The sequence below is a fragment of the Grus americana genome, chromosome 9, assembly GCF_028858705.1.
Source record: "Grus americana isolate bGruAme1 chromosome 9, bGruAme1.mat, whole genome shotgun sequence".
Taxonomy (NCBI): domain Eukaryota; kingdom Metazoa; phylum Chordata; class Aves; order Gruiformes; family Gruidae; genus Grus; species Grus americana.
The window spans coordinates 19,322,768-19,347,356 of NC_072860.1; the positions used below are offsets into that span (position 1 = coordinate 19,322,768).

The 24,589-nt window shown below is 39.9% G+C and overlaps 1 protein-coding gene across 2 annotated transcripts in view; it reads left to right on the forward strand.

The window, feature by feature from the left end:
* The first annotated feature begins 614 nt into the window (after positions 1–614).
* DCUN1D1 (defective in cullin neddylation 1 domain containing 1) overlaps positions 615–24,589 on the forward strand; it is a 29,218-nt gene continuing 5,243 nt past the window's right edge. The window contains exons 1-4 of one of the 2 annotated variants that reach the window (XM_054835078.1): positions 615–634; positions 17,790–18,006; positions 19,271–19,439; positions 20,038–20,168. In XM_054835078.1, the coding sequence (XP_054691053.1) occupies positions 17,832–18,006; positions 19,271–19,439; positions 20,038–20,168 (475 nt within the window). In that variant the 5' untranslated portion in view covers positions 615–634; positions 17,790–17,831. Of the gene's footprint in view, positions 635–7,876; positions 8,623–17,789; positions 18,007–19,270; positions 19,440–20,037; positions 20,169–24,589 lie in introns of those variants that run through there. The other variant, XM_054835077.1, reaches the window with a different exon arrangement.

Genomic DNA, 24,589 nt, shown 5'->3' on the forward strand with positions numbered 1-24,589 from the left:
TTACATTTTAATTGTTGCAAATTTGCAAAATCTTTTCACCTTTTTTAGTTAAGGTGAAGTTCTGCCTGTCTTACAAACTTTTGATATACTAATTTAAAATGACAGCATGGTTCATACTGCAAAAAGGAACAAACACAGATGCTGCAGTGATCCCAAATTTGCAGTTAAATCTCTGCAAATGGATCCTTACCTGAAATCTCATTTCTGAATCGACGTAGAATGTCACAGGGAATTCTCTGATCTGATTCTATAACTGTGCAGCCCTGCCTGCAATGCAGACAAAAATTGTCAAAAAGTAATGTCTCTGGATGGTCTGTATATTAAAAGCCTACAGTAATACTTTTCCATTTTCCTCATAATCCAATAGCCACATAACAAAAAAATACACTTCAGTGATCATCTTGTAGAATATCGCCACAGTGATTTTTATGTACTAGCAAATAAAAATTAAGCTTAACTTTGACTGATTGTTTTCATTTTTCTCCATTTTGTTCTTTCCTTGGTTGCTTATGTTTATGCATTAGAGGGTTTTAAGCAGCTGTTTATGTATCATCATCTGATATCAGACAGACCACAATCTGCAGATCACATTAGGAGGCAGTAATCCAAACAGTCATAATGGGTTTCACTGCAGGTAAGTTTAGTGACTTGCTTTATCTATAAAAATTGAATCTACACATAGAAACATGAACACAGTCCTGAAGAGACACTGCAGCTTGGCATTTATTTTTTCCTTTCTGTGTGACATTGCTGTGTTTCTAGACCTACTTTGTGACACTGAATCTGTAGCAAAACATCAAGACTCACAGCATGTTTCTCTGTCCACTAAGTCTGCACTGCTTGCTTCAGCCAGCCAGTGAAACAAGAACATGTTCCTGGGAAGCTGACAAAATGTCTCCCTTGGGAATGAAGGGAGACAAATAATTTTACCAGTCTTAATTTTCCCTCATTTCTGAAAATTAGCTGTTAGGTTTTTCTCTGTAGGTTTTCACGGAGATTGATTTTTCAAGTAGTGATGGTTTTGTTTATTTCAAAATAAAATCTCTTGCAGAAGTCACTGCCAGAATTTGCACACTCAAAATGTTTTGCTGCAATGTGATTTAATTGAACTTAGAGATGCACAAAGAATTATTAAAGGTAGGTTGTTTCTGTAACCCAGAATTTGAATTTACAAAATATTCAGAATTTTTCTGCTTATTACAAATAAATCCTCGTGTTGTGAATTGATAAAAGTCTTATGACAGTAACATAGCTGTAACTAAACTGTTGTCTGTAGAACAGTAAGAAAGAAAAAAAATGGTAATTGTTTAAAATGCAGTATTTAGTATTTGAGTGAAAAGGATAACCTCTGCCAGTTACTCATTATCAATATACCTTTATCTAATAGTGCTATAGTTCCAATACAAGAGTCATAGATATTATAGAAACAATGAATCTGAACTGATTCTAATTGTAATGATCTGTTCTGCTGCCAGAGGAGAGAGGGGACCAGGTCATGGCATATTATAGTTCAGCCACAGTTGATAGTCTACAGGAAAGAACAAGGCCGCTAGTGTTCCAGACTGTGACTTCTGTGAGACAGGATCAGAGGGTAACACTCTTGGCGAGGTAACTCCTCACCTTGTAATATCAGGTATGTAATATCCTGCTTGGTGGTGTGAACATTACCATACCAAAATGACAGCCCTTCATCAACTTTATTATCCACCCATGGGGATCTCAGTGTCTCTTGCACTCTTCAGCTTCTGTCAATTGCTATAGCTTATGCCCAGTGGAGATCTGTGGCATGGAGCCTGAATTCATGCTGAATCGGTGATTAGGACACAGGGAGTGGAAAGCAGGAGAGCAGGACTGTGTTCTCATTTCAGCCGCTGACTCACTGTGACTTCGGGCAAGTCACTTAGTAGATATTTGCCTGGGTTTCCTCCTATTTAATGAGGCTGATGGTAATCAAAACACTTCAAAATTTGTGGACACTGATTTATAAATAATTATTTTCCATGCTTGCTGGTAAAATTGTAATTTCAGATGTAGACTTTATTTTTACTTGTAAGGTTTTTTTTTAATCTTTTATACAGTAAATATCTATACCAGTGACTTGTAAAAATGGTTTCCAATGTGTATTGAATCCTTTGTTGTAACGGTTGTAACTACCTAGTTACCAGAAAATCTTAGCTTCTGTCTTCATGATGATTAAAAAACCAATATTCAAGTATATTGGTAGGACCTTTAAAACTTAGTCAATGGTAGGGGAAAAAAAGTGAAGTTCATCTGAGCACACTAGTCTTTTATGAAAACAACTTGTGCCTATTTTAAAGGGCATATCAACCAGTGCACTTATCACAGGTATATTCATTTCTGTTATTATTCTGTTCAGTCAGGTCAGGAATTATTTGACTGTGTTCTATCTGTTCTGTTTGTAAAAACCTCCACAATGCTGTGTGGAACGTGTTTACTGAACAGTCAGTGGCAATGGATTAAGGTCTGAACTTACAGTTTTTACACAAGATATGTTCTCAACGGATACTTTAACTGCTTGTACAGTTATGTTCAAAATGTCAGATTTTTACACATGAATGATTCACAGGTAAATATCACTTAGTATCTTTATGATACTGGGGCATAGCCACCTGCATAAGAATTCCATTTGGAAAGTAATATACACTACTGAGCATTGCATTAAAATATCTATATTGCAGAAGTTCATAATTGAAACCTTGGTATTTATTTTTATGTGGACTGATTGTATTTCTTGAAAGAGAAGAGCCTGGGTTCTAAAAGCAATGCAGTGTATTTTATGACACATTTGATGTTAGCTTAAAACCTGTTGATTATACAATGAATCCACATTAAAATAAACATGGATGTTCTGGTTGAATACCCTGTGTTTTTTATTATAGCAGTAATAAGCAAGTAAAACACATGTCTAGAGTCCTACTGGGTTTTGAAATTATAATGGTAGCTGGATTTTAGCTTTAATCTGCTTTCCGTATAAACACTTCTGGTGCCAAAAAGGTGCTCTTGAAATGATAATTGGTCTCTGAATGGCAACCAATCTACCCACTTAAAAAGCAGGGAAAGCGGGAGATGTTAACATACTAAAGCCAGCAAAGCTCTAAGTAGTGTCTGGTGAAAAAGCCTGCTGCTGAAAACTGCATCCCTCTTTTGCCTTTCTGAAAAGGAAGGAGACGTCTTATTCTGGGCTCTACTGTTCTGCTCGTTCATCAGCGTGCACTGGCACACACAGAAGCACTCGGTGATAAATACTGGTATGATACCTACAGCAAAAGACCCCACGCGTGTTCAGTGTCCTGTGCTAAGAATCCCAGAAACATAAGACATAGCTCCTGCTCTAGAGATGTAAGATAAGATAAAATACAAACTAGAAGAAACAATTTAAAAATGGAACTGATAGATACACATGTGGATACTACATGTTTTCCTTGAAGTTTGCCCACTGTATTGATGTTGATAGCTAGTCATGCGCATGGAGGTTACAATCTGCCACTTACATATCAGAAAATTAATATTGGCTGGATTGTGTAGACATGTTCCCAAAAACCAGTCTGCTGTTATGACAGCATGAGGAGTGGAAAAGGCTAAATGTGTGTGACATGTATTGCAGGAAGTAAGAGTCATCTTGCTACCCTCGCGGTGTATGTCTGCATTACTCTGCAGACTGCTTACCTCAAGGCAAAAGGCTCTGCCTTCCATACATACAACTTAAATTACTGTTTCTTATATTAATAGCAAAATGCGTGCTCTGAATTTGGATGGTTTGAGCAATTAAAGATGGCACATACAGAAAATCCCTGCGATAAGGAAATAATACAGTGTCTCAGTCTCCTGGATTCTTGAAATCACCCATAATTCTTTGTAGTGAGAATGGAAAGCTGTTTACAGTTCAAAGGTGTAGGTTTTAGTCATGAAATCACAGGGATGATGGCACTGTCTGGTTTATAGCTTGGGAAATTTCAAATCATTCTGTTTACAAAGATCATACCGTGTTTACACAAGTTCTGAACTACAGAAATGTCCATATCTCATAAAAACCAACTAGCTATCTCATTTCTTATTGCCCTCTCATTTCTTTATTCTTAGCACTTATGAATTCATATTACTTATGAATGCCTTGATTTGAGTATATGTATCTCAGTACTTCTAATAGGAGTTCCAAAATAAATACGCAGGTCTGTTGCCTGTTAGGTGTTCTGGAAAGTCTCAGTTTATTCAGGCCTGCCAGGCTATAGTTAGGTCCATGAGAAATTTCCAGACTGTTAGGCTCACTGACGTGACTTTTCTTCCTCCGACACATAAACCTGTCCTGCTCCCTCTCAGAGCTACTGTCATGTGGAACCCAGCTCCTCACAGTGCCTTCAGCTGGGTGTAGTAACTTTTTAACCTCTTATGTAATGCAGGAAGGATGAAAAACTTAATAGAAGGTGAACACCCTTCCCTACAAGCTGTTAACAACAATCTTCAGATATTGGTGATGTGCCAGTGTGCAAGTTAAATTGCTTGGACACCTACAGGAGGGCTCGGACTGTTTACTTCCTCTGTGCTGCTTTCAATACAGAAAAAAAATCATAGGCAGATACAGACATTCCAGCCATATCAGTTGAAGAGCGGGATAGGAGCAGCCCATTTTGTCTGTACCTCTGGATGCTAAGAACTTCTTGCTTTAGAGTGGCATTAAATCGCCTTGTGCAGGATAGGTCATGGGACTTTGTTCTCTTAGAGAAACACGTGGTGAGCCGTAGTTGTAACCACTTTATGGTCATTCCATCAGTGTAAGATAAATCGGCGGTCTCACTTTCTAGAGCATAAAGTAGCTGACAAAAAGATGTGGGGGTTAGAAACACATTTCTGGCTAAGCTGTTGCTGTTCTGGCAGGTTACTGCTATCCTTCATGAAGGTTTGGGCCTCTTCCTCAGAAAGTGCTCCAAGTGGAAGTTCTCAGTGAGGGGATTACACTAAATGGATTCTGCATTGACTTGACATGAGACTTGCTTCTCTATCTGCTCGAGAGCTCAAGTCAGTGTCACATATCACTCTTCTATTCAGAACTATGCATTTGACACACTTGGATTTAAAAAAAATCACCGACTGGTTCTCCTAGGGTTCACATGAGATGATAAAACATCATTGGATCACACAACAAAACAATGTAAGCGTGTCAGCCTTAGCCATAAATGAAGTCATTATGTTACTGCGGTCACGGTGATATACTGCATGCAGATTGCACAATGAATAATATTTCCTTCTTTCTGTATTGCTGAGTGCATGTGTCATGTTTACAAATAGCAGAGCTGTTTATCACAGGTCTGACTTGTGCCATCCTGGATGAAGTTGTACGAAAGTTGACATGTAACAGGCCCAGTTTAGACAACTTAATTCTGAATGTGTACAAATAGGCTTTTGGGCAGCCTCATGGTGCCTCTTGCTTTACAAAGCATCAGTTTTTGCTCAGAAACGTTAAGGGTGAGACTCAGCACACACATCACCGAAGTGCGGATCTGCATCTACAGATGCACAGCCAGCCAGCAAACATATGGTCGTAAGTGGAATTGGGGCAATGTGGCTGTGTGCACTGTGCAGGACATGCCTACTGCAGTGTCCCCTCTAAGGGGAAGATAACTCTGTCTAATCAAACTGCCTCAGGCTGAGGTATCAGATAGCCAAGAGCTCTGAGCAGGCTAACTTACCTTAGCTTCTCTAATTCACATAGACCCATGGAAACACTCTGGAAGTCAAGACAGAAGAGTGTACTGTAGCTTCCACTAAAATCAGTAACACTTAAATGGCAGTAGGAAGCCACTCCTCGTGTACCTTATAACTGAACTTAAATTGAAAAAAACCTGACTGCAAAACAGTATCATCACACTGGGAATAGCATTAATCTGCATTTCACATATTTTTTATATTTCACTTGCATTTGACCTGAATCATACATTATCATCTGCCCTGCTAAGAAGCCCCTACAAAGCAGTTAAGTATATACTTGATTTTCCATACTTTATAAGATGGAATTATTCATAATGTAGAATAATTTAGAAAGTTAGATCAAATCACAAGTCAAAGGTGGAAGCAGAGTCCAAATGTCCTGACTCCCAGAGAAAAAAAAAATAAAGATGGTACAGCAGGAACAATTTCTAAACAATAAAGTACAGAGAAAAACTTCTACCAGATCTGCAGCTAATTTAAAAATTGCTAATTTGTAACCCACACAGAAGATGAAAATAATGTATTGAACTAAAAGTTGTAGCAATGGTGAATTTTTCAAGGAATGTTTTTAAAGTAAACATGATTTGAATGCATAAAATCAGGTCTTCTACATAACACCTGTGAGTCTACTGATGTAAGTAGCAGCTTATTAAAGCTTATGAGCACTCTTGCATGTAAAGTTCCTTGTGCTTATAAGTATTTGTAACATCAGACCTTAATTTATTATGAGTTTAATCTAAAAATATGAAAAAGCAAAGGACCATGGTGATTTTAGTACCTTTTTAATTAGGACCTAAACAAGTTAAAACTAATTTATGTTCAGTACTTTATTCAGTGAACAAAAGCAAAATGAAAAAGATAAATGCTTTTTCAATGTTCTTTAAAGTTAAAAGAATCTTACGTACAACTTGTTAAAAGATTAGGTAAAACTAGGCAGAAACACAATGTGCCCCCAAACACACACTCAACCCCCTCCCCCCCAACAGACCCTGCAATATAGAAAATGAGCAAGTCATGGATGTTAGGGAAAAACAAGCCACTTAAAAATCCCGTGTCTGTCCTGAGGAATCCACTGCAATCACAGTTCATCTCTCCGATTATTGTTTCATGTCACAGTAATTCTCAAGAAGGTCTCATTTGTGTCTCCAGATGGCAGGAGGGCTGTCACAGCATGTTGTAGAGATGACAGCCAACTTGATGAAACAGGTTTTCAGGTTTGGTTTCATCTCCCCTGCCGGGGTTCACGTGGACAGGGCTGGGGTGCAATGTTGATGGCTGCATTGCAGCCACCCTTGATTTCAAAAACACGCTTTTCAGAAGGAGTCAAGGTATCCAGACAACTGCTGTCTTTCAGGATAGCTGAATTCACACATAGTTCCATATACTTACTGTCAAGACAACCCTTAATTTTCTTGTTTCAGAACACCAACAGAATTGGACCATCCACAGGACAGGCCTGATTCTCCTCTCCAAATGCTACTTTAACTCCTCACACTCCATCTAACCTTATTTCCTTGAAAATCAGAGCTAAGTGAGAAGCGATTCAGACTCCCTTCTATAAAAACATATACATAACCCCTGTACATCCGTCATAAAGGATGGCTTTCTGAAGTCTTAATTTCTTTGTGGTGCGTGCAATCACACGAATCATGTAACAAATACAGAAGCTTGCTTTAATAGCTCCTAGCTCAGCAGGAGATGAGAGAACAAGAATCGGATCTCAAACCTTTGTCCTTCGCAACTAGCTGTTTGCCACCAGCGTGAGTTTTAGCAGCAAATACTCTGCTTCCCCAAACTTTCTCGCTGCCAAAAGTCTGCAGTAGATGCAGTAAGCTTTTCTGAGAAAAAAACCAACTGCCTGGGATACTGGTACAAACTGCGATTTAACCCTTACAACCTCCTTTGCTACATCTATGCTGCTGCAGGGAAGGCTGCATCTGTTGACAGCCACTTGGAAGAAACGGCTCCCCAAGGGGGATCACAACCTCTACCAGGAAAACCTCGCAGGTCCCGTAAGAAAATGCCTGTAAAGCTGCTGCCTTCACGTTCCCCAGGTGTCCGTGGCTGCACGGCAAATACCTTCTGCCTCCTTTGCGAATTCATCCTGAAAAGCCCACGGGCTTCTCCCACCTCACCTCTTTTTAAGCCGTGCATTGGGCTGTGCATCTCGCTGCCCTTACAAACAGGACCGAACAGCTTTGCGAGCACGGTGTGACAGGCACAGGCTGTTACGCTACTCGCGTTCACACCGAGCCCTCGCAAAATGTTTTAATTTGCGGTATTTAAGAAAAAAAGAACGCAAGGAGTTTTTCCGACAGAAAAGCGACACGGGGCGACCGCGGGTGCCGGGGTAAGGAGCCGGACGGGACACCGGGCAGCCCGCGCCCCTCAGCGGGCGGCAGAACCCTACCGCGCCTGGCCGCCACCAGCAGCCCCCTCCCGACCCGCGGCCTCTCCTCTCCCCAAGCCTGCCACGGGCCGGGAGCCCACCCCCGCTCCCGACCCCGCAGTAACACCGAGGAGAGCGGGGAGGGGGGGCTTTTCCTTCCCTTCCATTCCTGGGCCGAGGCCCTCCTGGTGCGGCGCCCCCCACCTCAGCTGCGTGCGATGACCAACCATCACTCGCGCCGCAGACCCAACCGCCGCGCTTCGGGCGCCAGCTGCTCCCCGAGAAACCCGGACGGGGCCACCCCCCGGTGAAGGCTCCCGCCCGCCGCGCCGCGGACGCGCAGCTCCCGTTCCCGGCGCGGGGGTTGCGCCGCACTGCGCATGAGCGGGAGGCGGCGGAAGGGCCCGTGAGGAGCCGGGAGCTGCCGCCTCCGGAGGAAGCCGTTGCCGCTGCCGCCCTCAGTCTCCGCCTGAGCCGGGAGGGAAGAGGCCTGCACAGCCCTCAACATGGTGAGCGTCCTCCCGGGTTGCCTCTCGGCGCGGCCGGGCGCCTCGGGGCCGGTCAGCCGCGGCGGTGCCGCAGGGGTAGCTGGGGCCTAGTCGTGGCGTGCTGGGGGTGTCCGGGAGCGGCTGAACGGGAGCGGCGAAGGGGCCGGTCTCGGGGGCCCCGCAGCCGGGGCATGATGTCCTGGGGCCGTGGGCTTCTCGGCTCTCCTGTCGAGCAGGGCGTGGAGGGCCTTTGGGGCGCGGGAAGGGCGGCGCGGTGGGCCGGGGCCGCTGGCCGCGGGGCGGGCAGGCAGCAGGCTGCTCCTGGACAGGGGCGAGTGCCGGGGCCTAGGAGGGGGGCGCCGGGATCTCGCTGAGGCCTTCGGCCCGCGGGGCTCTGTCAGGCCTCCTCACGGCGAGGAGGTGCTTGTTTGCACTTTGTATGAAGGTTCAGGCACCTTTGTACGGGACAGGGCAATAGAGATGTTTTATGGGCAGCTTGGTCTGTGCCCTGTGTGAGGTGGTGAGGAGCAGAGTGCAGGGGGCTGCCAGAAACCAGGGGCGACTGGGAGTTTTTCTCAGGATTTCGGGCCACTCAGGGCCCGTTAAGTGCTGTCACTTCACTGGGAAACTTGGATATGTTGATCCTTCTTGAACAGGGATTACATTGGAGAATTTCTGGATAATTGTTTTGTGGGTTTGGTATTCATATAAGTGTTGTAAAGGAGGACCTACCTATCTTGCATTTTATCCATAAATTCTTTTTCCTTAGAGCTGATAATTTGCTGTGGACTTTCAAATTGGTGGAACAAAATTTGCTTTTTTTGTTTGCCGAAACAAAAGAAAAAGACCTTCTTTAGCTTTAAATAAGGGGGGTCCTTATTGGTCTCTTGCATAGTGTCTTATGCACGCAAGGGAACGTGTTTATAGTCATGCTTCTATGCCTTCTCTGTGTACAAAAGTTGTACAGCTTTAGCTACACCTGTACAGTTTAAAGTAGTACTGTTCTATAGTAGCTGTATTGTCTCAGGAAGGATGTAGGAGGGAGTCTAAGATCTACTGGTGTACACTTATGGGTATAAAGATATCTTATACCTGCAGTTAATATTATTCTGGCAAGCAGTGTTAAAATAGTATTAAAAAAATAAAAATATCACCTTTAACCGATGGAGTTATGTTGGCATAAAAATTCGGTCAGCCAGGATTTAAATTAGTGGCGCAGTATATAGACCTCTAGTAAACTTGTCACTATGTTACTAGTATAATTGTTAATTGAGTAGTTTGATGTAGATATTCACTTGAGCTTTTTATGGGAGTTTAAAACTAAAGTCTGGGTAAAGTTCAGACTATAGAGGTGTCTTATTGTAATTCTGCAGTTCTGTCTTAAATAGTACTTACACAGTAATGTTACACAACTTTTTATGAAGACTTTTTCCATAAAAATCACCTAGAGCTGTCTCACAATATATCCGGTATAGGTATGCAAAATACACAGTTGATGTCTTATACATACACGTATTATTGGCTGGCTTCATGGGTAGAAATTTAAATTGAACAATACTGTAGTAAGTGGCAACATAACAGAAATAGTGAGGCACGTTATTCTGAGAACAGCTTTTTGTGAGAAACAGGAGGATCCTGTCTGCTTAGTCTTCTTGGAAATACTTAACTGAAGAACTAGCAGATATATTTGTGGAATAATACTATACTGATATATTGGTATTTATCAGATTGGAGGGAGTATCTGAATACTCTAGTCGTGGCCCCAAGCACAGTTGTTAGGCACTATGCAAACGACTATTTTGCAGGCTGTGCTTGTTGACTCCAACACCCAGGTGAAAGGATGACATAGACACTGAAGTGAGACTAAATGACAGGCTGCAGCTTTTATAAGTTGTAAATGCAGGTATGAATTGTTTCTAGTGCCCAAGTATAGAATTCTGTACCTGTACTTGTGGTATGTCAAAATCCTGTATTTAGTTAGGGGAAAGGGAAGGGAGACTTCTTCACAGAGATCTGAAGATGTCCATCCAGAAACACAAGACTCATCATCCCATTTTTCTGCCCGTATGCACTACTGCTCCAGCTAGTCCTTCCAGTGGCTATGGCAGGTTCCTGGGGCCACGCTGATTGTCCAGCACAGCAAATGCTGCGGTGGAGGCTCCTGTAGCTGGGGCCTGGCTCCTACTCACCTGTGCAGCACCACCAGTTAGAGCGCTTCTGGCTCTGGCTTAATCTCACCAGCGTTCGTACGGCCAGTGCTTTCAGGACAAAGTTTCCTGGCTTCAAACTGTCTTTGTCCAATATCTGGAAGGAAGGCTGTTACAGCAGCCTGGCCATTTGGGTAACTTGAAAAGTGTTTTCTGACCAGTGCTCAGGTACACCACCCTGGCAGTGTTCCTTGGATTGCTGATAGCAATCTGCCTCTCTTACCCACATTTTTAGCTGAGCTGAGCAGCATCTGTAGAAGTGGTGTCCTTCACCTTATCTGTTGGTATGTGACTGCTTCATCTTGTCATGAGGACAAGTAATGCGCCTGCAAATCAAGACAGGGCAGCAAGCTGGCCCATTATACCCTAAGCCATCTTCTCTGAGGAGAAGAGCTACTACCTGTACTATTCTGAATGATTTAATGAATTTAGGACTATGTGTGATAATCAAGGCAAGTGTGTGAGTATCCATATCTTTATCTAGAGCAAAATGCTAACCTTATCTCTATTTACATTATCTATTATACTGTCCAATTTGTGTTCTCTGAAGAATATTTCTATGCTGATAAATACATGATTTCTTATTGCAAACCTCAGGTGACAGGAAGTTGTAAAAATTTAGTATTACAAGAATTTAATGTCTGACGCTGTCTCCTGTAATGTTACTGTACTTCATGACATTGTTATGTAGTGTTTAACTCAACAAGCTATTCTGCAAGGCTGTTTTGTGTGGTGTGTATTCATGTCTGTAGCAGTTTGTTGATATTGAATGGTTTTGGTTCTCCCGTAGTAAAACTTGTAGATTCTTGGCATTACGCTTAGGATGGAGTAGTCTGAGTGCTCGACAAGATGGTGCATGATTTTGTTTCCTCTCCCCGCTTACCAGAGAACCCTTTGAACTTTTAACTAGAGCCATGAAAAAAATTATTCAGGAATATGAACTACTTTGAGAACAAGGTGTGAAATTTATTATCTAGCTTTTGATATTTTACTCGTGTTTTATGGTTTCAATGCAAATATAAGGTATGAATGCAGCTTCTAATTGCTGAATAGAGCTTCCGCCCTGGACCAGTTAAGAATGCTAAAAACCTGACAGCTTTATTTTGTCCTTTTTTAATTGAAAAAGCCCTGATTTTTGGTGTTGCCTTTAACTCTCAGGTTAATGTGAATTCCCTTAAAACACTATTGCAACTACTGCATTCTTCTGGGTTGCTTGTTCTACAAAAGACTTCTGCCCATATGCAAGTACTAAAATGACTTTACCCACTTAAAGAACATTAGAGAGTGTAAAAAGCAACTTTGATTTTATGTTGCTTGTGATTTTTTCTTAGATTTTATATCTGAACAGACCTTGTAAATTTTTAAGTTTTGTTCTGTTCCACTGCAGACAAATGGCTTTCACATCAGTTTGAAACAGAAGCTTAAAATGTCCTTATGATCTTACTTTGTGTATGCTCTTTTTGGAAAACTTCTGTAGAAAATAAAATGTAGTTGAAGGGTGTATTTGTATACCGTATACAGAAACTCTGGTTGTTTAATTGGTTTTGTCTTTAACTTGGATTTTATGGGGTTTTTTGGTAGTATACACCTATGGTATTACAGTTGGTGGATTAAAATGTAATTCACTGTATTCCTAGACTTCTGTTGCTGTGATTAACTTTTGTTTTCTTACCAAACAAAGAAAAATACTCATGGTTTTGCTTTTTAAGATTTAGTCATGTATTTGTTAAATACAGGCAGTAAAGCAGACTATTTGCAGGTGTCTTGTACGTTGTTTTAATGGTTAGAGCCCAACATGGAATGATTCAGACACTGTAAGGGAGCAATATTCTCTTGACCATTAGTGTGCATATAAAGATGTGACAAAACTGGCAGTCGTGATCTCTAAGGCTATTGCATGCCCATGCGCGGGCTGAAGTTATTCTGTGTTTGAACTGATGTCACTGGGGTCCTTTAAAAGTGCAGGGATGCTTCGTGTAGTCAAATCTCTTCTGGAGTTTAAATGCAGTTAGTATGAAAGCCTAGACTTTGTGGAGGTTGATACTATTTTAGAAAAGGCTTTTACCTGTCACATGCATGAGAACTTAACAGGCTTTTCTTTGAGTCCTGACTGAAACAAAAGCACAGATGTCACATCGCTCAAATTCCTTTCGTTAGCAGTGAAACTAGCAGGAATCAGATCATCTGTAAGCAGTGGCTGGGAAGGGAAAGGTGAAAAGCAGTTACTCATTAAGGAGTTACTGTGTGAATGCCTGCTTTGGGGGCCATAAGGAATTTCCGGCAGGGATACTTCGAACTGATGGTGCACTGCTTGTCTAGCTGGCAGCTGCATATAGCCTTTGAGCAAAGTCCAAGAACAGGGTTTTGGTAGGCATCCTCAGCTCTCCAGTCCCAGCAGTGTGGGACGAAGGTTGTTATTGTTTCCCATGGATGTTATCCAGGAGAGTGGAGCCCTCATACGGCTATTAGCTATCCAGAAAATGTTGATGACCAGGGTGCAGAGCTGATCCTTGAATCTGATGTGACTAAAAATTGAGTGTAGAAGATAAGGAAAACCAACCATATAGTCAGAGTTGGCAGATCAGTTCCAACATTTTTTTTATTTTATTTTTCCCTAAGCTGGGAAAGCTTACTCCCCTAGACAGGAGGAGTTTCAGTTTGAGGCCAGGAAAAAAAAACACTTGGGGAAAAAAAGCCAAAGTATTTTTTTAATTCTTATTTTTTAATCTTTCACCAAAGTATCACATACTAGTCGCTGTCAAGGATGGGTTATTGAATTAGAATTATCAAATTTGGTACTTGATAGGGAGAGGCAAATTTTCATTTTAAAATTAATAGTATATCATCAGATGTTCATTGGAAAGAATTATTATAGTTTTAAGAATCTACACAATGTAGATTTTCACTTAGAGAAGTTACTCTATGTTTTAAAAGTAAGTTCACCTCCTGTCTCTTATGACATGCTCATTATAAAAGGTAGCTTGGATTCCACACAAACTTCATCAAAGGCTTGCCAATCCGAATTTTTCCTTTTCCCCTTACCCCAAGGGGTAAGACTTTCTAGAAAACTTGTTGCATTTGCTTTCTATTGGTTTTCACATGTATATTTTAGCAAGAAAGATAAATAAAAATCTGTCTTCCCTTTTAACTAGCGTAAAGTTGAGATATTGTGTTTGGTCTGGCTGAGACAGAGTTAATTTTCCCCAGAGCAGCCCTCAGTGCTGTGCATCAGTAGCCAGCAAGGTGTTGATAACACACCAGTGTTGTGGCTACTCCTGAGCAGTGCTGGCACAGCATCAAGGCTGTCCCTCCATATTCCCCCCTCACCAGTGAGCTGGGGGCAGGCGAGATCTTGGGAGGGGACACAGCCAGGACAGCTGACCCCAACTGACCAAAGGGATGTTCCATCCTAGATGACATCTGCTCAGCAATAAAAGCTTAAAGAAAGGAGGAGGAAGGGAGGGCATTCGTTATTTACATTTGTCTTCTGGAGCAACCACTACACATACTGAAGTCCTGCTTCCTGGGAAGTGGCTGGACATCGCCTGCTGATGGGAAGTAGAGAATAACTCTTTTGTTTTCCTTTACTTTTGCTTTATTGAACTGCCTTTATCTTGATCCACGAGTGTTTTTCCATCTTATTTTCTCCCCCTGTCCTGCTGAGGAGGGGAGTGATAGAGCAGCTTGGTGGGCACCTGGTGTCCAGCCATAGTCAACCCACCACAGATATTTTAAAAGGATTGCATTACAGCAATAATTACATACAATTGCAGTGTAAGGTATTTTTTGCCTGATGACTACGGGATTAAAGGTTATAGGGTGCTCTGGCTGCTGTATTGCACACTTAAAACAATAATAGACTGTTAGAGCTCGGCTTCTAGAAATAGCTCTTAAAAGTGCAGAAGGCTTAGAACCTGTTCCTGCTTGAAGTGTGGTTTTTTAATGTGATGAAAGAAGAGCTATAATAGGATAATAAAAACTCAGCAGTAATTTCATCTCTTGCTGTCCTGTAGCAGGCCCTCAAAGAGTTGTCCAGTCACTTAGGATGTGGAGTGTCTCATCCACGTTGGCAAGCTTCTGTGGAAACATTCATCAAATATAAAGAAAGGGCTTTGGCGCTTCTTCACTAAAAATAAACTTGTATTTGACCAGTAAAAATATAGTTATTCCGGAAGAAGATTATGGCTGAACAGTGTGATTTAATGTATCTTAATATATTACTGAATGCTATACTGATTCGTGTCATTAGCTGCTTGACTCTTGACAAATCCAGTGTTCTTTTTAAAAAGGTTTTATATCATTACTATCACTTAGGGAGCCCCAAGCACAAGATGATCTCATGTGCATATACAGGATTTAAATTTTATCATAAAAGTGATTTAACTGCATTTTTTTTTAAATAAATTGCATTCTATTTCTATGTGACAACGCACAAAACCCACTACCTTTTCTGGTCTTGGGCATCCATGGTGAAGCCCTTGTAAACCTGTTCCTTGACTTTTTGTTGTATGTCATTGCATTTGGAGCTTACTCTTGCAAGAGTAGGGCAGAAGAAAGCCTCCTGAGGTTTTACAGAATACTTGCTATTAAAAAGGCTATGCATACTTATGTGTACATATTAAAAAGAACAAAAAAACAAAAAACCTACTGAATAAAGGCACCTGCTTTGTCAAAAAAAGCAAAGCTAAGGTCGTAAGCGTGACTCTGCCCTATAGTGCAGCTGAGTCTGTGGTGGTGCAACAGTCCGGCTGTGTGGAACTGATTTGAGGAAGCTGGTAATTGATACTGAAAATTAGCCTTGGGATTATTTAATCTTCATTTCATTCAATTGTTTGTTTTACTATATCTGAGTTTACAATATATTTTTAAAAACTGGAACTGAAAATGCATTCCACGTGGCTTTGTCAGCGTGTGATTTTTGTGAAAGTTTGAACTCAATATTGTAAGGTGCTGAAGGTCCGCTGTGAAACTCAAAGCATTCACAAGTTGTCAGCAGCGGGTCTTTGCAGGACCTGCTCTGATGGCTTGACCTTTGCCTGGAACCAAATCTGAGTTTGAGACACATGTTTGTAGCAGAAGGTCCAATGTGAGAAACTTATTCAAGAGACTGAAATAAAGCAGCAACACATTGTAACTTTAAAAATAGTATAGCCTAACTAATATCACTGTGTTTAAGCTTGTAGCATGTGTTAAAATTTTGGCTTCAGATAAGTGCTGTAGATGTAGGGTTGTTTTGGTTTTGGGGGGGAGATTGTTATTTTTTTTAAAGACATCTTAAATTAAAGGGTATTGGTTTGTAGTATATAATGTGGGTATCGGTTTAAGCCAAATATGATGATGCTCTTTTTTTTTTTTTTTTTTTTAAAGGTGTAACTCTGAAGCTGGTAACATAGCTACTCTTATGAATAATTGTATTCACATTCGCTGAATGTCATCAAGCAGCATCAAAGTGATTTTGACTTTTAGGGCAGATGAATTTGTGTTCTGAAGCATTAGGGTTTTTTTTCTAATGATAATGTGATTAGACACTAATTATCCTTTGGAATGAAGAGCTTGAGCTCATACTGCTCCTAAACCATTCATTCTTTGGCTGAGGATAGTTTATCACATCTTGAGAATTTTTTGGCCTTTTTTGCCCATGTTCCTAGAGGAGCCGTGCACTTGGAAATTACAATAATAAACAGAATATACAAGTTTTGGTTAGAATGCAAGGTAAACTACAAATGAAATAGTCATGCTGTGTAAGAAATCCAATCCTGACTTAAAAGTCAGAACTTTTATTTACCGAGTTGTAATGTTAGGGGTCCTTTTGCTTTTAACTTTAGAACTGAATTTGGATTTGGTGCCAGAGCTGTATCATTGCTTTCTCCCGATCAGCAGTTAGTTTTGTGTAACTAATACTCTTGAAATATCAAGTGTGCTTCTCCTCATCAAAAATATCCTTGGGAATCACTCTATGTTGCTGAATTACTGGCAGCAAGTTCTCCGTTCAGTTTTGTGCTGGAGCGGAGAGGGATGTCTCTTGGTCTGGGCAGGAAGCCTGAAATTCCAGAGCTCTCACCTTGGCTACTCACTCCCCCGCCTGCCTCTGGCAAAATTACTTACCTCTTTTTTTTTTTTTTTTTTTGTTGGGTTTTTTGTTTTGTTTTAGCTTCAGTTGCTGCACCTGTGAAATGGAGACAATGCCTCCTCACAGGAATGTTTGGCAAATTATGTAGGTGGAGTTGAGCATCTTCAAAGTGAAAAATCTAAAAAAAAAGAAAAAAAAGTCTCTTAGGATATTTCGGTGTGTAGCTCCTGCAATGGATGACCAAGCGTAGTTCCTTGCTGCCATCAAGAGATCCCGTTCCTGGCAGCGTGGTCTTGCGCCTGGTCCTGCACTAGCTGGTGTTTCTGTTAGTTCAGTTAGCTGGGACTAAGTGAATGTCAGGCTCTCGTTCAGTGATGGCAAGCTATTGAATGGCCTTTCTGCTGCATCTGGTGAGGCAATTAATCTGTCAAGTATTTTGACAGCCATGGCCTTGATTTAGGCATCATAATTGTGCTTTTTTGGTAGGTGCAGCATTCTTCTCTTAAGAGGAGAATGGTTTTTTTCTTTTTTTTAAAAACCAAACATTGGTTTAACTAGAAAGGTGTCGCATCTTACAGCTGTATATGAATTTGATGTGCCCTTCAGTGATCTCTCAAATATGCAATAAGAATACCCATTTTTTATTTCTGTGATTGCTTTGCCAGCATGGTTTTTGTGATGATTTAACTCAGTTTTGTTACAATGTAAAATACCTAGAATGAAGTTAAACTTAAAAAAAAAAAAAGAGAAAAATAAGCGTAGGGTTGAGTGTCTAACTGCCCCAGCAGTTAGAGAAAGTCTAATTGCTTGGGAAAATTATAGAAGGTACTGATTTAAAAATATTAACAGTACTGATGCTTTTTATTGTCCACTAAAACACTTCTGGTTACCTTATTGTCTGTTTTTACTAGAACAAGTTGAAATCATCACAGAAGGATAAAGTGCGTCAGTTTATGGTCTTCACACAATCTAGTGAAAAGACAGCAGTGAGTTGTCTGTCTCAAAATGACTGGAAGTTAGATGTTGCAACAGACAACTTTTTCCAAAATCCTGAACTTTATATACGAGAGAGTGTTAAAGGATCACTGGACAGAAAGAAGTTAGAACAACTATATAACAGATACAAAGGTGAGTACCCTGAGTTTTAAGGCGTATTTCCTAATTGTATGTAGGTATTCTTAATTGAAATGTATTACTGCTTGGAAATCTTAACCAACTCTTTCAGCTTTGTTTTTGTATTACTAATACAAGTTAGAAGGGTAATATATGTCGACTTTTGCTTCACAAGGATTACGTGTGGTTGCTTTATGTGCCCTAAATATATGTACGTTTATACAAGATTAGGGTCTGGAACTGGAGTTGTGTGTGCAGTGAGTAACTGTAATGGTTAATGTGGATTTTAGGTGATTCTTCTGGGGAAAGCATGTCACTCAGGACTTGCTCCTGACAAAGTGAAAGGTTGCATACCGAGGATGGATTCTGCCTTAATTTTTATTCACCTTGTGATTATTATCAGATAGTTACCAACAGAGCGGAAAAGAAAACAGTCTCTTTATCTGTTATGTAGGTAGTGTTCAACTAATGATATCCTACCACAAATAGTAAAATGGATTCAGTACAGTAGAACAAAGTCTGTGGTTTAGCACTTTAAAAAATCTAAAAATGAGTGCTGCATTTTCTGTCAGTTTTCATATGTGTGCAGTATCCAAATACCATTTTCCTGAAGTCTTTGTTGGCTTACGTTAGAAGATCTTTGTTAGTGCACTTGAAATGTGATCATCTCGCTTCCAGACCAGATGTTGATTCCTGTGTGAAAAGAGGAGTGTGCCTGGCTGACTTGTAATTGGTAACGGGGCAGTGTAACTTTGCTCTTGGAGATTACCATGTCCAATCTCATGCGTGGTGGTGGTGCCAGAAAATGCATAAAACTAGCTTCGACTTAATAGTTCATGGGCAGATTTGATAATTGTATCAGTACAGCTTGCAAATGGATGCTGCAGAATTGTTTATAATGGTACACAGATCAGCAGTCTTACCAAAGATGCCAATAATTAAGTCTGCTGGTGGGAAAGGACCACTGTTCTCTGTACGGAATGAGTCAGAATATCATGCATATTATTAGGCAGAAAACAAATGTTTGTGATGATTTTGTCTTTCAGTGAAAATAACAGAAGCTTCATTGTATGGGAGGCTTTATTGTAGTAACTTCCTCAATTGTTAAAGCTTAACTATTGAAAATACTAATTTAATTTTGTTTTTAAAATACTCACTTATAAGGGACTATCCCAAACATGGCTTCTTGCACATGTTTGCTTGTCTTAAATACTGGTATTGAATAAATCAGCTTTTTCAAAAATCTGTTTTTCTTGATACTTACTCTTATATTCCAAAGATCCTCAAGATGAAAATAAAATTGGTATAGATGGTATACAGCAGTTTTGTGATGATCTAGCTCTTGACCCAGCCAGCATTACTGTACTCATCATTGCATGGAAATTCCGAGCTGCAACACAGTGTGAATTTTCAAAGCTGGAATTCATGGATGGAATGACTGAGCTAGGGTAAGTGTGCTGTAAGTGTTAGACACTGACAGTGTAATCCAGTGTCAGAAACTGGAACATACGGTGAAACAGCCCTATTTTGGGGAATTCACAATCACATTGTCCTTTCAGGCTTCAGAGGTTTTTTTGGAGTCTAGCATCACTTGTCTGCCTCTGTAAAAATATATCTGCTGTCTATGTGCTGGATGCTTAGTGACCGAAAAAAGGGAGGCAACTCTGAGTGCTCCTTGCCTTGGTTGTAGGGAGTATTTCAGTTGCCATAGAGCTACTCCAGTAGGTAAAGCAAGGATGTCGGTCTGCAGTCTAGCTTATCTGGGTTTTCTCTGCCTTATGAGAATGTAGTAGTCTTTATCACATTTTTCTAAAAATCTTGTGGATTATAGAATCTGATGTATCAGCTAGCATGTGCAAATGGCAACGTGAAGAAATAACAACAAAGAAATGAAATTCTTGTATAGGTGCAAAATAATTAAAGACTTCCTGAATTTTGTTTTGATAATAGTTTTCTATTCCACAAAAAATTTACACATTTTTGTTTGTTATAACTCATATTCTATGACAAAATGAGTAATACATAAATATACTTTTTAAAATGCAGATGTGACAGCATAGAAAAACTGAAGGCCCAGATTCCTAAAATGGAGCAAGAATTAAAAGAGCCGGGAAGATTTAAGGATTTTTATCAGTTTACTTTCAACTTTGCAAAGAATCCGGGACAGAAAGGTTTAGGTATGTATTCTTAATCATAAACATTTGTCTGTAAATATGGGAAATGACTGATGAAAGCAGTAAGTGATTGTGATCCGATGAGCCTGAAAGATAATCACCCTTGGGATAAAATACATCTCTCTGTTGTGAAGGATAGATGTCAGTTTAAGGTGTTGAAGTTGATGGAAAGATCTGCATCATTAATATAGACTACAAAATGTTAGGAGAGAAGGTTTATTCTTTCACTAAGAGTGTGTGCAGTTCTCAGTAAGCACAATGGATTATGGTCTTACATTAAAGGCATAATTATACCACTTAGAATTTGCAGCACCGAACAGATTAATTGAATTTTCACTTTTAGGATAAATTTAAGCTGTAAAACTGATTTCCATGGAAGTACACTTGTACAGTCTCTTGTAACACCAAAAATGCTTGCAAACATCTTGCAAAATAGAATTGGAATAGTACAAATAGATTTGTATATCCTGGGCTTGATTCCTGGGGTGGTTGTGCCGTTGGTAACAGGTGCCTACGTACAGCCTTTTTTTGTTTGGTTGAGTTTTTGTTCTTCCCCTCAGCTCACTGAATGTGTTTTTTCATTATTTTGGAGCTCTTCAGCTGATTGTGCTTTTGATTAGTCTAACAGGTGAAGTGGAAGAATAGCTTATTAAATTTTTTTTTTTGAAAAAAAAAAAAAAAAAAAACAAACCAAGACAGACCACCACAGTTCTGATGGAAATAAATGAACAAACTGTAGATCTGTCTATTCAAAGCAGCAAAAACGAGTGAACAAAAATTTCTTTGAAGCAGTAATGTTAACCAACCTGAATGCATGTTCATTTATATACAGTGTAGTTGAGATATTAGCTATAACTAGTATTTCATGACTCTGTTAACTATTCTACTTTTGAGAAGAAATAAAATACTGAAAGGCCAGTAAGTTCTTCCTTGGTAGCTTGTGAAGCTATTTTTCTCAGTAGTGAAAATGCCTTAAAGTGATGGCCACTGACCAGCTTTGCATTCATGTGCTATGAAAATATGAGCATTCTGCTTCGGTTTTGTTGACTTTTATATGCGGAACAACTTCTGGCTTAAAGTGAGTATTGAAAAATCAGTAAATAAGCAAAAGCTCCATGTCTTATTTTCGACTCTGTGTCATTCTTTAACACCTATCTATATCCTGGTTTTTGTTTTCAATTGGATTGTGAGTTTCATTGACTTTGAAGGAGCTAAAAGAGCTCTGCTAAACTGTTTAAAAATACTTGTGCATGCACATAGTCAGATATGAATCCTGCAAATAAATGAATGGGCCAATTCTTATTTCTTGTAGAAAGTCATTATTTTATTTTTTTTAGGCTGCTACCACAAGGAAAATGTGGAGAGTAACTGAATTGTGAGAAAATAGAAGTTAGGTTATGGACAGTGTCAGTGTGGAATCAGTTCTGCAATGTGAATGGTTACAGGGTTTGGGGGTGGGGGGGGGTGTTTATAGTTGTAACATTTGTGTGTTGTTTTTAATCTTTAAACAGCTTTACACAACAAGGAGTTTTTTGCAGAATCTCTGTAAGGTGGTAAAGTGAAATGACAAATCACAGTGATATCATAATTACATGATCATTTTAAATTATATTTTCTCAAAGCTTCAGAAGAACAGAACTGTCTGATGTAGTACTTACTTCCTATTTTCTTTTAGTCCTATATATAAATCAATCTTTTGAGTATCCCAGATGGAACAGACTTGAGTAAAAGTGATTCACCAGGAAAACTAAGTCCCTTGCTTTATTTCTCATTCATCTTAAAGCTTCTTTATGCAGGTTAAGCTCTAACAGTGACAAAGACAAGTGTTGTTTTCTCAGATCCATGTTGCATCTACATAGTATCAGATTTTATTTATTTATTTTTATTTTATGGATCTGGAAGTGATGTAGAACTAAGCTTAAAATCTGGATGCTTACCAGCCTTTTTGGTGCCAATAAATACACAGTTTTAGGCATGATTTTATGATAGGGCAGAATAATTCCGGAAACCCTGAAGCAAAAGAATACTGGGAGAAGTACAGTGCTGAAAAGTAAGTGCTCCTAGTCAGGCAATTCATTTTGGAGTGTCTAAATAACTGCTTGTAGGAACTTGCAAATTGATTTTAATCTATATTGGTCTCTAATCTTCTGAACATTGTATAGTAGTTCAGGCACAGTTCTGGAAACGTGTTTCCTCTGCATAATTCCTTATTGCAGTGTAAGGACTGGGGATGTTTTAAAAGTTCTTGTGATATTTGCATATCATTTGAGAATACCTTTTAGCTGATGTTCATCTCAAAAGGTTTGCTTTTCTTGCATCCCTCTAGAAAAACTCAAAATTGAGCATATATTTTGAGACTTTCATATTTGATTCATGAGGATTTTCCTGAGCATTCTTTCACTTTCTTATGGAAACTTAAAATTATATCTTTAATCTCAAATTTTATGCATCACAAAATTTCTTCTAAAACATGTAGTTTGTCCTAAGGCGTTATGTCTTTGTGCTTTACATGTTTGGACTCACATAATGAGTTTGAGGTTGCAGCACCCTGAGATCCTTTTTTTTTTTTAAAGGCCTTTGCTTATGAGAATAATCCCAAAATTGTGTTAGCATGTCAAAATGCAGTTTATTCATAGTGTTTGTTTATAAACCACTATAAATACGCAGCAGTTTGACTTGGCATTTTTGTATGCTTGCTATTAATGCATCACAAGTAAATAAAATTCAGTTTTCTAATCTGTTTCCTTGAGGAACTGGTCAGCTTAATCTGAAGTTTGTATCCATTTTTAGAAAGACAGTAGTTGTAGTTGAAAGCTGAAGTGCTTATTTTTGTATCTGAATCTTCTGTTAGAGAGAGATACCTAGCCTTTATACTCTTTAATAAGTTGTCATTTTCACATATAGCTTATTTACTGAGGAGTAGGGACTTCTATTTACTTTTGTCTTTGCTTCTTGAAACTCAAACTTACGCTTTTTCTGAAATAACACACACACACCCTGCCTTGCAGCTGATGGCAAATCCTCCACATTTTATTCTCTGGTCAGGAAACATTATACTGTGAATATGTGTCCTGGTTCTGGCAAGGCTAGAGTTAATTTCACAAAGAGCCAGGCCAGGTGAGCCAAGCTGGCCGGGGGCTATTCCATACCATGGGACATCATGCTCCCCATAAAAGGGGGCCGGTCGGGCAGGGGCGGGTGCGGTGTGGCTCCGGGACAGGCTGAGCGTCCGGTCGGTCGGTCGTCGGATCGGTAAATTGTTCTTTGTTATCACCCATTGTGAATATCTGTTATCAGTACTGTTGTTGATTGTTTCCCTCTCCCTTGCTGTCCCAGTAAACTGCCCTTATCCCAACCCTCGAGGCTTTGCCGTTGTTTTTTTCCATTCACCTCCCCAGCCCGCCGGGGGAGGGGTGAGTGAGCGGTGCGTGGCACCCAGCTACTGGCTGGGGCTAAACCACGTCAATATGCTATTCGAGAAGAAGTTTTAATATCAAAGATATTAAACAATTCAGAAACTCCCCCCAACACCACCTATTTTCCCTCCAGCAATGCAGAGTTCGTGCTTTTTGTTTGCTATTGCTTTCACCTCTAAGATCCACCTCCCTGGTTTTTTTTAAATAGCTTGGGCATCTGAGGGAGGGGAGCAGTTTTCTTGGGTTGTTGGGTTTTTTCTTTTTCTTTTTTTCCTGAGGTGCAGTTAATCATGTGCCTCTTCTCCCTGCTCTCACAAGAGGATTGTTTATGGAAGAAAATTGCTAGACTGCAAAATATATAAAGCTTTTGTTAAAAAAGAGGTCACTTAATTAGGTAGGCTGTTGGGGTTACTGTACGTACTTGGTGATGGATGCCATATTCAGTATGATCACAGTTAGGAGCATTTTGTTACACAGTACAGAGGTCCTTGTTAATTCCTGCTAATGGCGATCACACTAGGTAGAGATTTAGAGCTCAGATACATAACGTTCTTTTATCAACTAACATGTTGTTGTATGCCACTAATAAACAGTAAATGCATGTCAGTTTAGCCTTTGGCAAATACCAGGGAGATGAGCGTGGGTTTGTTTTTTCCCCTCACATGCTAGACTAACCAGTCTCTTTTTCTAATTGCTACGCTATGACAGCACCTGCTGTTGACAGCAGCACGCAGTTACCTGACAGACAGTGTTCCATTCTTGTTCCTGAACAGCATCAGTTCATATTTCTCAGTCATCCTGAGAAACAGGTTCAAAACAAGCAAGAACTTAATAGGAGTCTTTGGGGGGGAAAAAAAAAAAACCAAAACAAAAAACCCCAAAAACCACCAACAAAAAACCCCTTCAACCTAACCAAAAAAAGACCAACTAACAAACCATCTGCTTGCAGTACTTAAAGATTTTTTCAGAAGGAAATCTGATTGCAGAAATGAATACTTGGAAAAAAAG